The sequence below is a fragment of the Perca fluviatilis genome, chromosome 6 (assembly GCF_010015445.1).
Source record: "Perca fluviatilis chromosome 6, GENO_Pfluv_1.0, whole genome shotgun sequence".
NCBI classification, from domain to species: Eukaryota; Metazoa; Chordata; class Actinopteri; order Perciformes; family Percidae; genus Perca; species Perca fluviatilis.
In genome coordinates, this window is record NC_053117.1 from 21,169,044 (window position 1) to 21,184,310 (window position 15,267).

General features: G+C 39.1%; 1 protein-coding gene across 4 annotated transcripts in view; it reads right to left on the reverse strand.

The window, feature by feature from the left end:
• Positions 1 to 15,267, reverse strand: part of pdlim5a (PDZ and LIM domain 5a) — a 61,998-nt gene that overhangs the window by 22,969 nt on the left and 23,762 nt on the right. For 2 of the 4 annotated variants that reach the window (XM_039803173.1, XM_039803176.1), the window contains exons 4-6: positions 7,708 to 7,747; positions 6,497 to 6,924; positions 48 to 220 (exon numbers count right to left, since the gene is read on the reverse strand). In XM_039803173.1, coding sequence (XP_039659107.1) covers positions 48 to 220; positions 6,497 to 6,924; positions 7,708 to 7,747 — 641 coding nt within the window. Of the gene's footprint in view, positions 1 to 47; positions 221 to 671; positions 690 to 781; positions 803 to 1,578; positions 1,605 to 6,496; positions 6,925 to 7,707; positions 7,748 to 15,267 lie in introns of all 4 variants that reach the window. The other 2 variants (XM_039803174.1, XM_039803175.1) reach the window with 2 other exon arrangements.

The following is a 15,267-nucleotide window of genomic DNA, read 5'->3' on the forward strand; positions in this document are numbered from 1 at the left end:
GTGCACAACAAACATTGTCACCGTGTGCACTTCAGTCAGTAACGTACCACGCTCGGTACCCGTGATCTGAGCCAGAATCCTGAAAGATCTGGACTGGGTGGTGCCACTGCGTGGGCGCCAGTCCTCTGTGTCCTCCATTATGCGCTTCCTGCTGGCATCAGCATGAGTGGGCACATGGTAAAATTGGATGTCTGTGTCCACAACGTGTTTCCTGGGAACTCTGCAAGGACAGGGTAGAACAGGATGGATGACATCAGCAAATATACTTTAAATTTTACATCCTCCTTCTCATATAACTGATCAAAGTAATAGATATGGAGACTGATGTCATTTCCTTGGATATATTACAGTATATTAAAGTAATAAGTAGAACTTTAATTATTGCAGGATTCAATAAAACATTTTATACTTCTAGTAGTAGCTCAGACCATCAGTGTGTGAGACAAAGCTGTGTTTAGTCTTTTTAGGAGGTTAATTTCAACCAAGGATTTAAATTTCTATCCATGTATTTGTATTATTTAACACACACACTAATCCAGTTAGAGGGATATTATTAAACTGTTTATTATTAAATAATTATTTATTATTAAGTTACATGAAGTGGCAATGTGGCACACTGTAAAAAATAATCAGACCACACTTAATTTGACATTTTGGAATCAAGCGGATACCTTGGAGGCAGGGGTTTTCTTGAAAGGACAGAAGAAAAACAGAAATAGACTGAATAAAGCCAGAAAAAAAAACAGCAACATTCATAAAGAGACCATCTGAAAAGACTTACTTCAAAATACTTTGAGGTCCACTAAAGGGGAAGTAAAGTAGAAAAAGGGGAAGAGATACAAGAATGAAGAAATAATCAAGAAATAATTTAAGAAAATGTTACTGTAACAAGCAGGAAGTAGAAGTAGATGAAAGAAAGTAAAAAACAACAACAACAACAACAACAACATATGGACCACAACTCCTAATGCATGCAAAACATACCAGTTAAAATCTCATCAACAGCTTCTAAATACAAGTCAGTTCTATTTTCAACCGCATGGTGGTGCTGCTGGATTGAGTGGATTTCTATAAAAGTATAGTTATTCCCAATTTGGACAGTTTGGACGGTAAACATAATACAGTATTTTTATTCAAATGGTAAGGAACAACATGAGTGTGCAGCATAATGTGAAGTTATGTGTGGTTTGTGTGAATGCATAATCAGTAAATGTGCCTTGCACACACTTAATACTGGTGTGTGTGTGTGTGTGTGTGTGTATGTGTTTGTGTGTGTGTCGCTCTGTTGACAGGATTTCAGAATTTGTGATTTACAGTCAAAATATACTGTAGCCTCAGCATATTGTATTACACACAACTTTAATTAGCTGAATGCATGTGTGCCGCAGTTCTTGCATAATTTAAACATGAAAATAAGCTAACAACTATAAAACATTACTATCATGAATCATGCTCTGCATTAAAATCATAAACAAATGCATGCAGCTGCCATGATAAAGTAGACACAGGTAAAGAGAGTAAAAAGGTAGGCAGGCAGGCAGTCAAACACATGTAACCTGACATGCTTCAGAGACTAACTTTGTGACTTGAGGAGGTGCCGCAGTCTGCAAAGCAGAAAAATAAGGGTTGAAAGGAAGAGAGAAAGACAGAGAACAATGACACATATTCTTGCCATTTTACAGTAAGAAAATTGAAGCTGTCATTAAAAATCCCCTCTGAAACGAAACACACAGCTCATTTAAAGCATGCAAACAAGCAACGGGATGCAAGGTACGGAAACTTATGCTGTCTCACATTGTCACTTCAGCAATAGATAAATAAAATGAATGGATTAATTGTTACAAAGGAAAGTAAGTGTATGAACCTGAACCCTTACTTTGACCTCTACTTTAGATGACCAAATAACTTTTGTAGTTGAATAGGACATCATTGGGAATATAAGCAAAGAGGATTTAAAGGTCCAGTGTGTAACGTGTTTAGTTGTTCATTATCAAAATCTGTGTTGCCCGTTCACAAACTTAAACTTAAATATCTTCCACCACCATCAATTCCAAGTATTCCTTTTGGCTTGAAATTTTACATTTGTATTTGCATGAACTCCATATCCATATTCATGCACCATCTTGAAATACGTTAGCCAGTAAAGGACATATAGGACATACTGCTCCGCCTTTCGTGTTTTCGCTGTCATATGATAAACTAACAAGTGCTGCTAATGCTGCTAATGGGTATCATAGCTTCCCGGCCCCGGCAAGTTTGAAGAAGGAAACGTGGAGGACCACACGTATTCAAAATCCAAATTTCAGGAATGCCCAGAAAAAGATTTTTTTTTTTTTAAAGAGCAAGAGACTGGCTTTTTGAAACGTGAAGGCTACCGTAGCTGTAATATGTACTTTGAACTGCGTGCTGCGAGAGAGTTGACTGTGATATATGATCTCAACGCTAGATGGGAGAAATTCCTACACATTGGACCTTTAAAAAGGTGAAATTAACATTTAGATGGAAATGTTTACGTAAAGAAAGCAAATCAAAGCCATAGAAATACTAAAGACAGACCCATATCTTAGTATTCCATGCTATTACAGTAAATTACATTTAGGATACTTGGGGAAAGCTATGTACCCAACTGAAAAGCAGTTTGTGTGTCTGTGCGTGTGTGCACGGCTGCATGGTGTAAGATTACATTGTGCAGATCACTCATTGTGATCATCTTCTGAGTGTCAAAGAAAGAGAAACCACTGATCCTTTTGTTGAGTGTTGCCCACAAAAAAAGAGCACAGAGAGTGTAAACATGAAAATGAACGTAGAAGTTATGAGTCAGAAGAGGAGTATATTCAGTCCATTGGGTATCTTGAGTTAGCCTGGCTCCGCCCTCCTACGTACTTCCGCTCAATTTTCATTTTTCTTCAGTACTCCGTCTGGGTTTGCGGTATATTCTTGGGTTTTCTCTGGCCAAATATTTGAGGAGCATCTCGCTGCAGCCTGCGGGAAGGCGGGGCTTGACATCAAGCTCCCCATACGCTCGAACGGACCAAGACCGGTAGCTAGCCTCTTGTTTCACATTAGATGACAGAAACTGATGTAGGCTAAACACAAACGACATTTCATACAACAGTGAACTGTAATTGGGCCCGTGTACTTTTTCGTTCATTTGATTTCCGATTTTGAAACGAAAAGAGTGGTTCGGAAATAACGTAAGACTGCTCCGGTGAAAGCCTTGTTTTCATGAGCTTCTGGGGCTAGCTGCTAACTAGCTCGGAAGCTAACATCTAATGGCAGGCAGGTTGCTAATTAGCCAATGCTAAAAAGTATGGAAGTACTAATTTAGTTTCCCCTGCTTTCTATCAATATTCCTCTGTATTTGTCTCTTGGTGTAGTTTGCTAACATGCTCGTAGACATGTAAATTAACTGTTTGTGTGCAAGCTAAGTCAACACCTTTTATATTGTAACGTGAAAGCTCAGGCTGCGTTAGCTTCAGCTAAAGCAGAGCAGCAACTTGCACTGCCCCGTTAAAATGCAACTTCAACCCTCGGATATAATGGTAATCACGTAGCGGTTTTTATTGTATAGACATCTGTATGTGTGTTCGACCTTTTGAAATACTTAGATTAGGTGTGTTACTGTGCAGGTAATATTCGAGGAGCATCTGGCATGATTGTCAATTCTACTGAACCAGACTGAGAGACCATTTAAAGACTCAGGACCCATTTGTAGGTGTTTTGGATTAATTAGCTGATTAGAGTGTGACACTTTGAGCCTACAATATTGAACCTTTTCACAATATTCTAATTTTCTGAGGGTTTTCATAAACTGTAAGCCATAATCATCAAAATTATAACAAATACAGGCATGAAATATCTCGCTTTGCATGTAATAAGTCTATGTAATATATTAGTTTTACCTTTTTTAAGCTGAATTACTGAAATAAATGAACTTTTGCATGATATTCTAATTTTTCGAGTTTCACCTGTATGCTTCTGGTTCATCTGTAAATTGTTAAAGCAAAATTGCCCCTTTGTACATTTGGTTGTAATGGAGACTGAATTTGCGACAACCTGTATGTGTAAATCTACTTGGATTCAAGGCTGAAACCTTTATTTACTGACTGACTTGCTACAAAAGCAAAGAGAATACCACACAGCTTCAATTACCAATGTAGGCTATATACTGTATACACAGCTTAGTCATATAGCATCACATCATTAGTTATACTCACTAAGCCTCTGGAGAGAGGAGAGTTAGTGATGAGACAAAAACAGAAGGGGGGAAAAGATGATGTCGGGAATTATGTAAAGGCGATGAGTGAGTAACCACTAATATGTTTAAATCTGGTGCTGCCTTCAAACACCTGACCATAATACAAAATACAGTAGAAGAGAAGCAAATATGTATATATATATATATATATATATATATATATATATATACACACACATACATACACTCACCTAAAGGATTATTAGGAACACCATACTAATGCCGTGTTTGACCCCCTTTCGCCTTCAGAATTGCCTTAATTCTTTGTGGCATTGATTCAACAAGGTGCTGGAAGCATTCTTTAGAAATGTTGGCCCATATTGATAGGATAGCATCTTGTAGTTGATGGAGATTTGTGGGATGCACATCCAGGGCACGAAGCTCCCATTCCACCACATCCCAAAGATGTTCTATTGGGTTGAAATCTGGTGACTGTGGGGGCCATTTTAGTACAGTGAACTCATTGTCATGTTCAAGAAACCAATTTGAAATGATTCGAGCTTTGTGACATGGTGCATTATCCTGCTGGAAGTAGCCATCAGACGATTGGTACATGGTGGTCATAAAGGGATGGACATGGTCAGAAACAATGCTCAGGTAGGCTGTGGCATTTAAACAATGCCCAATTGGTACTAAGGGGCCTAAAGTGTGCCAAGAAACATCCCCCACACCATTACACCACCACCACCAGCCTGCACAGTGGTAACAAAGCATGATGGATCCATGTTCTCATTCTGTTTACGCCAAATTCTGAGTCTACTATCTGAATGTCTCAACAGAAATCAAAACTCATCAGACCAGACAACATTTCTTCAACTGTCCAATTTTGGTGAGCTCGTGCAAATTGTAGCCTAATTTTTCTATTTTTAGTTGAGATGAGTAGTACCTGGTGGGGTCTTCTGCTGGTGTAGCCCATCTGCCTCAAGGTTGTGCGTGTTGTGGCTTCACAAATGCTTTGCTGCATACCTCGGTTGTAACGAGTGGTTATTTGAGTCAAAGTTGATCTTCTATCAGCTTGAATAAGTCGACCCATTCTCCTCTGACCTCTAGCATCAACAAGGCATTTTGGCCACCCAAATGGTTGTGCGTGAAAATCCCAGTAACTGAGCAGATTGTGAAATACTCAAACCAGCCCGTCTGGCACCAACAACCATGCCACGCTCAAAGTTGCTTAGATCACCTTTCATTCCCATTCTGACATTCAGTTTGGAGTTCAGGAGATTGTCTAGACCAGGACCACAACCCTAAATGCATTGAAGCAGCTGCAACGTAATTGGTTGATTAGATAATCGCATTAACGAGAAATCTTACAGGTGTTCCTAATAATCTTTAAGGGGAGTGTATATCTATATATATTAATAGAATATCATGAATGATTCATAAAAAATGAAGGGAAAAACACAACAAAAATGCACTCAGTAATTGGGAGAGTGAGTGACCATTTGATTGTTTAATGGAAATAGACAGTTGATATGTGTTAAGTTGAGAACAAAGATCCATACAGCCATCATGCCAGGGATTTGTAGTGATTTTAGTTCTAATCTTTTTCTAAAATTGAATGTAAACTGTATGTTAAAGTCCTAAATTCCAAACATTCAACCTTGAAAAACTTAAGGTTATGTTTTAAATTCCATAAATTTTCCAGTTTTCCATCACAAGAACCCAGCTATTGAAGTTTTTTGAGTGCAGAATTTCCCTTCTCAAGTTTCTACCATAAACAAATGGTACATTCACCAACTTACATATCAGTGTTTCCAGACGGGTAGTTGAAGTTCTCTGACATGACATAGTACACAAACAACTGACAGTATTTTGGCCACCAAACCAGCAGCACATTGCCAAGTTGTGACGGTCACTTTTCAACACTATAATAAACAACACCCAAAGAAGCATCAAAATTAGGCTCATTTTACAAACTCAAACTGTGGATCTCAGTACAGTGTGCAGTATTTTATTTTATTTTTGTAGTGTTTGTCCTTTAAATAAAACACCAAACAGACATGTGGGTCTGATTTAATGATGTGGAAGAACCTTGGCGTGCCTGATCAGCGAGGGAAATAAAATTTGACATAAGCTTGGAAAAACACCAAAAGTGATATAGTAGACATTCGACAGGCTAAGTAGGATCTCATCTCCCATTTGACAACTTGAACAGAACCAAGACAGAGGAAGTCGGAGGAAGATAAAATGCAGAGAATTGATTAATTTGTTTGATTGGCTGGAGAGATCGCCACTCACCCATGAAACTGCAAAGGCAAGGCTCCACCCTGACTTTCCAAAAGGCCCCGCCTCTGCCCCATGGCCACCTCACATGCGTTCTCAGTGGAGTAGAGGTTTATTGGTGTGTTATACACTGATGGCTGGGGCGCAGTGAGGACAGGGGGGGAGGAGGAGGAAGAGGATGGGTAAGAGACAGAAGGTGGAGGAGGATAAAGAGGAGGACTGTTGTTGGAGGAGGCAGGAGTGAAGGCAGAGGATGGGGATGGGATGAAGGGAGTGAAAGGGGACTGTGAAGGAGGGTATTCGCTCTCAGTTGCACAGCCACCGTAAGGTCTGGGGGCCTTGTTGTAGAGGATGGTGGAGGGGCTGGAGGAGTGAGGGTGGAGGTGGGATGGTGTAGGGGGATGGGTGAGGGCCAATGGTTTTATGATGTCTGATCTGTCATCCTATCGGCATGAGAGAAGAGCATGCAAATACAAAACAAAAACCAATCACAACACAGCACACACTATACCGATGCAACTCAGGTTATAATTTTGGTGTTTGTCCCGCAGGCTTTATAAGCTGATGATTTGTCCATATAATAAAGTAGCTAAAAAAATCAATAACTTTAGTCTCTGTAAATGTATTCTGAGAAGCATCCGTATACTTAACTGTCATTTACAACAAAAAAAATAAATGTAACAACATTAGAAAAAACACAATTACATAAATCAAGACAAATGTGGTTTTCATGCAGCAAAAATGTGTGTATGGCATCGTTTCAGAAGGGTGTAGTAACTAAAGAAAAGTATTCAAAGCACTTGGTACCCCAGGTAAATTACTTTTTTTTTTCTTTCTTTTTTATTATAATTAATTAGTCACACGTTTCTTTTTCCTGTTCCACAGGTTGGCAATTAAAAAACATTACTTTTTTTAAATTGCAAACAAATTCTGCATTGCAAGAAAAAAATGACTAACAATTTTACAATGATGAAAGGCGTATCACTTAAGATTTGTTTTTTGACAATTCGTCAGAAATGTTTTATTAAACTATAGAAAGTATAGATTAAGAATATAGTATTTTAAAATGTATCTATCAAGCCAGAATTGAACTTTTTCACTTGGTGTGCCTTGTGTTAATTAAAAAGTAACATTTTAGGATTTTATTGTTTCTACCAATAAACATGCTGTGCACTCAAGTGTATAATACTTTTCTGTCATTAAAGTGACATGCTGTGCTACAGTACCTTTGGTGCCACAGGAGGAGGTTTAGGAACACTGGAGGCCCTGGAGAGAGGGAGGAAGAAGAGAAAGAGAAAGTGCTTTAGTTATGATATCATTATTACTTTTCATTTCAATATTTCCTTTGAAAAATGTCTGTTTTTGATATTTAAAAAAAGGTATTCTTATAATAGATTGAAATAAATGAAATAAAACAAGCTTTTCAGAAGTGTGCGCGCTGATATTTATAGAGCTAATCAAAGCTGCTAAGGCCATACTGTAAAATATTCAAATCTTGAGAGAAACTGTGGTCATGGTGATGTATGACTAAACCTGAGCTCTCAGTGTGGAAAACCAACATGGAGAGGTTTCTGTCATCAGCTATGAGAGAATCCAAGAGTCTGAAACTTAAGTTGCTCAGGCTAAAAAAATTGTGCCCTCTTTAATGTATGCATGCTTTTGAAGGCAGCTGTTTTTAGTGTATAAAGGCTTGTATCAATCTGATACTCTTGGTCTTTGATACTCTTGATGCCCTGAGCTCCCATAAAGGTCATCTGAGGAACCTTCTGTAACTACTCACACTGTTAAATTGACTCAGAAGTGACATCAGCTTAGCACTTCATCCTAATACAGATCATGTTTCATCTGTTTACAGTGTTTAGTTGAACCGTCTGGTTTAAGATGATACTGTTGCAATAGGACACAACTTTATTGATGCAAAATTAATAATTTACAAGAGTTACTGAATTTTGCTCACTAAGAAGGAGCAGTTACACACATGGAACAAATGAATGTAACTCAATGGTTCTTGCAGTGCATCACAGCTTAATTGAGCATGATATGAAGGGGAAAATACACAAGTTAACGTAAATTAAAGGTTAAGTAAGCTATGCAGTAACCAAAGACGTGTGAATGTCAGCAGCCCTCTCGGAGCAGCCCTTCTAGAATCTTCCAGAGGGAGGTTCATGTCCTTCACCTCTGTAAATTTGAACCGACAGCGTTGTAGTGGCTGGAAACATATCAGTCTACAGACACGGCTACTCATACACTTGGCCTTTACCTCCTCGCCTCTTGTTCAAGTTTGCCAACAGTGTCCTGATAATGCCATCCTGTTTAAGACTAGAAGCAAAAAAGACACCATGCCATTAAATTATTCTACAACAGTCTAAATCGTATTTTGAGCAGTCACACGACAACTATCATTAAACCTGAGGATTTAACATACCTGTAAGAGCTTTTCCGCACGGAAGTAAGCCTCCTAGGCTCTATATGTACTTCCCCCAACAAGGTTTACTGACAAAATACTCTGAGATATGGATGTTTAAAGAACCCTGGTTGTTGTGGTTTGACACTAATAATAAAGGAGGGATGATTATGCTGCTTTAATATAAGCCTCCAACGCTCAACTAAAAGCAAAAGAATTGCCCTGAGCAACTGCCAAAGCATTACAGAGATTCCTGTTTTCGTCGAGGCAATACACCTAACCTTTTTTTTTTATCTCATGACTATGTCATGGCCTGTGGGTTTCCCTGGACACACTACTGTAAATAGTCCAACAAGTACCCAATCAGTGCAACGCCAAAGTATTCATTGGCATCCAAGCTGATCTAAGGACAGCAATGGTTTCACCTGCACAACCAATGGCATGGACATGAGTGAGGCACATATGAAGGAAGAACACCGGGGTATCAGGTAGGTATTTCAAATACAACACCATCATCCCTGTGTGCTGTAGTCTAGATTGCACTGCAGCTATAACTGGAAACACCAACATGGAAATGTGTTGGGGTCATATGGTAAGAGGGAGGAAAAAAAGATGCAAGTGAACGAGAGTCTAATTTAACTCAGAGGCTTTCAAACCTTTTCTCTGGGGATTTGCACAGTCAAAGGTAATTTTAGGCTTTTAAACAAGCGACATACTGTACGCATGGAAACAGCAGTAACCATATTTGATTTAGTTTTCATTCTGAAATTTGCCACACAAAAAAAAATATGTCACAGGATTATGGGCGCTGATATCTCTAAGCATAGCAGAGGAACAACAGGACCTTGCACTGTTTCAAACACTTTGCCACAGGAATGTTTCTCCATAGCTCAGATGTGTGAGGGTCAGAGAGTAAATGGATGCAATAAAGACACTGACAGTGTGACAGTGACAAACATTTCATATGGAAACATTTGCTGGGCTGTACATGTGTGTGTTTTTCCCACCAACTGTTTAATTTGGATCATAGTTTAATAGCAGCTGGTATAAAATATGTTTCCGTTCTTTGTGTTTGCATTTGTAACCCTCCATGTTCCATGTTAACTGTCAGGCTCTACGTGTCTGTGTTAACTCTGTTTCATGTTTATGGAAGTTTTATATCATATAACAGAGTGATTAGTCTGTTCGTGTAACTGCGAGTCTGTGTTTCCCAAGCAATCTTTTTGTAGTGACAGCCATTTTGGTTTTGCTTTGATACCTTACCACATCTGAGTGCATGCTGTGGCTACAGTGGTGGAGCTTACACATATTTCCATATTTTGTTAAGTATAAGTCATTTAAGGTAATATTTATTCTAATTTTCTTTGAATATTGGTCATCAGGGTTTGGCTGTGCTTAAATAATTTGCATGTTTTCTTAGTTTCCTTAGTCTGATTTTTGATGTTTTCCTAATAAATTATTTTTGGAAAATACACAGGCTATTACATAACACTGATGTAATAGCTTTGTAAATGCTTTCATGGGCTGTTGTTTCCACTCTATTCAACAATTTTCTCTTTTGGAATTTACAGGGAATGAACAAAACAGCAGGACATCTTACAAACTAATGCCCTCCAGCCCTGCAGTACAGTAAACTGTGATGATTCAATGTTAAATTGTTTTAGCACAAATTATTTTCTTGTTGAATTGCATTCAATTGTTGAGCGTCCCAGTTATTTTCTATCATTCTGTGAATCCTCATCCTCATCAGATATTATTGTATAATGCATTGCATTATTAAAGTCAACTAGAGCTAAACTGTTTTAAAACTTGTGATTTTTGTTGTTAAATATTCTTTCGAACACCATGTTCTGTTTTGATGTACCGCCATATATGACCTTTAATTCTGCTTTTTACCTTCATTTATGCATTACAGTGAATTGATCTGTCATAAAGAGGAGGATGCCATCTCTTCTTCATCTCCTCTCAAATCACCCGTGCCCTCACGGATGTTCTCTGTTCTCAGTTTTGCATTTGTGTTTAATCTCTCTGTTCTATTCTTACTGGAGTGAGATCATTGACCGATGTTTCCAGGGCTGTGCCCTAACATGCCATCAGCTTTACCAGCAAGCAACCAGTCATACTGAATCAATAAGAGACTGTTGCACATGCATGTGTGATTTTATGTCTAAAAAAGGGGTGAGAGTAGTGAACGGACAAAGGCCCAGTTGACATACACCCACACAAATATACGTATACACGTACACACAATATGATGTATTATGCAGGGTGTGGTGACAGTGATTTCAGGCATGACGGGTTGGCCCAGGAAATGTTACCCCAGGGTAGTGCAATAACACAGACTACAAGGACCAGTTTATACACTCTGCAACATCTGCACCTGCTAATAGGCTTAAATGAATGCACATACACAGCATGTGTGTCCAGGTCTGTTTTTAGATTAACTGCACCTTGGGCATTTCCAAATATTATATATGTGAAAAACTTAAACTGCATCAGCCCAGTTATAAATATCTCAGTTTTCTTTACCAGAGCTGGTCCTCTTTGCCTCAAATCCTGTTTGGTTCGTGAGCTTTGATATTATCTTCGATTTGCACCTAATTTGTCTTGCTGAGAATGTTTTTGGCAGCTTTTGCATGTTTTTTATTTTGCATTCTTTCCAAGAACAGTAGGGAATAATATTATCCAACTGAAGTCCAACAAACACTTTAAATTCAATAAATCAATCGAATATTTAAAAAATCCACTTGATTTCTTCCTGATGTTTGTCAAAAATAATTCAAATTAACCCTTTTTCATTCTTCTCCCTTCTCTTTTTGCATTCCTTCTCTGTATCTTTAACTAGCACTAAATAGATAATAAAATATAGTGCAGAAGAGCCAAAATGATACTGTGAGTTGGTTTTTTGTGTCTGTGCATCACCCACGAGTGCAATGAGATCAAACATGATTCAGAGAAGGGGGTGGGAGGCCTTAGCGGCTTGGTGATTTATGGACAGGCACAACTGTGCCCAGGGTCATTAACGTAAAACATGGCTTTAACTTTGTTTTTTTTGTCTTTTTCTATTTAAGTCCATCTCTACGCCTTTCCATCCTTTTCTGTTGTGGTTCAATCATCTCCTCCTTCTACTTACTCTTTGCTGCCATTCATGCCTCTTTTTTTTCTTTCCTGAGAATGAGGTCACTGTTCTTTAAACAAAAGTGATACTGATTATGAAAACAAAGCCCTCTAAAATATATTCAGTCGTCATTCCTGAAGGTGGGACACACTCTGAGTCTATTTTTTTCTTTTTCTCTGCCTTATTAGGAAGAAGTGGAAAGAGTGGGCTGGTTTGGTACAGTTTTTTTGTTGTAATTTCCCCTTAAACTGAAGCAGACAGACCAACGTGACCGGGAGAGAATGCCAGGGCACCAAGTAAAAGCAGAGTGATTGGCAGGATTATTGCCACGTGTGGTTCAGCTTTTGAGTGTCAACAGCGTGTACTGTATGTGTGTAGTGTAGCGGTGGTGGTGGTGTTGGGGTATAGTAGTAGAGGTAGTCAGTGTCAGTGTAGGTATGCATTTATGTAGAACTGGCCTTTAAATAGATCTGGAAGCTGAGTCTGTCTGTCTTTATCAGTCCTCACACTAGGCAAGACCATAGGAGACAGGGGACACCCATGGATCACACACACTGTAGGTCTGTTTAGTGTGTGTGTGTTTGTGTGTGTGTGTGTGTGTGTGTGTGTGTGTGTGTGTTTGTGTGTGTGCATGCGTGCGTGTGTGTTAACGCCTTGCGCATGCCCATGTATCTGTGTGTGTATGTGTGATTCTACCCATTCCTTATCCACAACCTCCCACCACTATCTCCACAGAGGCCTCGACAGGCCTTTTAGTAGAGTATGACATCATATGAGATCCTTAAAGAAGCTTTGACGCTGACCAGACCAAAGGAACACATAAGTGAAAACTAGAGTGGTGTTACTGCAAAAACATTAGTCAAATAAATCAACATTGGAAGTATGTTTGAACGATCGTAGTTGTGGACGGAAGAAAAAACATTCCATTGTTGAATTTCTGAGATTGTTTCAACGACTGTGTTTCCATCAGTTTTTCTCATTCAAGACAAGCTAATGCTACACCCCATGTAGCCCATGTTAGAAATAAGGTGTTGTGTTTTTATATATTTGCTGTACTGTTCTTGCTTCTTTATCCTCTGCCATAGATCAATATGGCTAGACAAAAAGCCTGAGGGTACGGGTCCACACACTCACACTAGCTGCTTAACAACAAACAAAAGTTTGTGCTCAATACAGACTTGACCTGACCCTCACATCCAGGTCAATATCTCTTACTGTATAGTAGGTTTTAATGGCTATTTGATGGCTATTGTGGTAGTGCAATGTGTACATAAAGACACATTTTATAACATTTTCGGATTCCAAATCTGCGAAAAACTATTGATTTTCAGCCCGGTCTCATGGAAGTTCGTGTAAATGTGACGTTATTTGAATCTATTGATACGTGTCCACGGAGACGTTTTTGTCGTTTTTTACGTGGTGGACAACACGAAAATGTGAACCAATGTATTTCAATGGGAAGCATATTTCGTGGCCACAGAACGAAATTGTAGGGAGTAATATAAAAAGCCGAAAATCCGCGTAGGGAGGTTGATGAGGATCGCGCCCCGCGTGTGGCAGTACCTTTGTCCCGCGCGTTGCAGTTCCTTTGTTGGCGTGTCCCGCGTGTGACGGTTCCTTTCCCCGTTCTTTTTTTTTCCTAACCCCAACCGTCTCGTTATTGTGGCGTTTCATTTCCCGTGTCCTGCGTTCCGTTGTTTTGGCCGGCGTGTGGCACCTCATTTCCCCGATCGCGAGTGGCGGCCCGTGACGTTGTTTTAGCCGGCGTGTGGCGCCTCATTTCCCCGATCGCGAGTGGTGGCCCGTGCGCGACCTTTTCGGCCGCCTCCCGGCGACCTTTCCCCGATAAAATAACGTAACAGTTACACGTAAAAAACGAGAAAAACGTCTCCGTGAACACGTATCAATAGATTAAGAATAACGTGTACATTTACACGAACTGCCGTGAGACTGGGTTGTGATTTTAGCTGGAGATTTGATAATTACACAGAATACCCTTTTTTGAATAAAAATGAACGGACAGAAAATGCCTTAAGATGCAACACAGCAACTGTGTTTCCTGTGGAAGCATAGCAACAAACAAGCACATTTTATGGTAGCTAAATTTCTAACAAAAACACACAGCAGTGGACCAGTACCCTAAGGAGTTCTTAAAAGCAGACCATGAGAGGAAACAGGCACATTAAGTTAAACCCCACCAGGGCAGGAGAAAGGAGGCAATGTCTCCAACAGCCTGAAGGTCAACAGTACTGCATCATAACCCCAACAGAGCACAGGAGCAGGGGGAGTAGCACTTCTATAACTAATGCTCCACAGGAAGAGGAGGAAAGACCAACTGCACCTCAGTCTTGACTAAATAAAGGTTATAAAACAAAAATAATTAGATGAAAATAGATTACGTATGAGAATACAAGTGTAAAAATGGAAATACCAGGCACAGGAACTAAAATATAGCTGCTATACATATTTTACTGATGTCCATTAGTAAACAGAAGGGTGGAGAAGATATATACCTGAGACAAAAAGCTGTAAATTCTTATACAATGTATGGACATTTTTACGACAACAAAAAAAGAAGAGTTACTGCTGAAATGCATACATCCAGTGGCACAGCAAATAGTAAAACAGATGAGCAGTCTCTGTACTTTTAAACCATGTAATTCTTCTTAGATGTTTTCCAAAGATCCAACATTACATTCATGCAAATATATATATCTATCTCTTTCTGTTAAACAGTAATGTTTGGTTTAATGGTAGTGTCTAAGTGTCTAAGTAAGTTAGTCTGAGTGGCTGCACTGTCTCTGAGCAGTAAAATAAGTATATGGTAGGACTGGAGTCCTGTGTTGTCTTTTAAAATCTAATTTAAAGTTTTACAGCTTTGTTTCATAGCAGACTGACCAAGAAGTAAAACTGTACATATAAACAAAGGAGCTCAAATGGAGGTGCTAAGAAAAACGGGCACAAGGAAAAGGACAGACACAAACAAACACACACGTGTTGCAGTCACACACCCAGATAGCACATAATTTAATACTTTCCTTGCAACACAACCTGGCATGTTTAAAGCATTTTTTCAGTCATTGTTAATGACTCTTGACCTGGTAATCCCATAATGCCAACTGCCATACTGCTGTGAACACTTCACGGCAACTCCCACATGGAAAATTGCCATCATAATTCAAAAGATTTAAAGTGTAATTCAGTAAAAGTTAAAGTGCTCATATTATGCTTTTTGGCTTTTTCCCTTTCCTTTATTGTGTTATG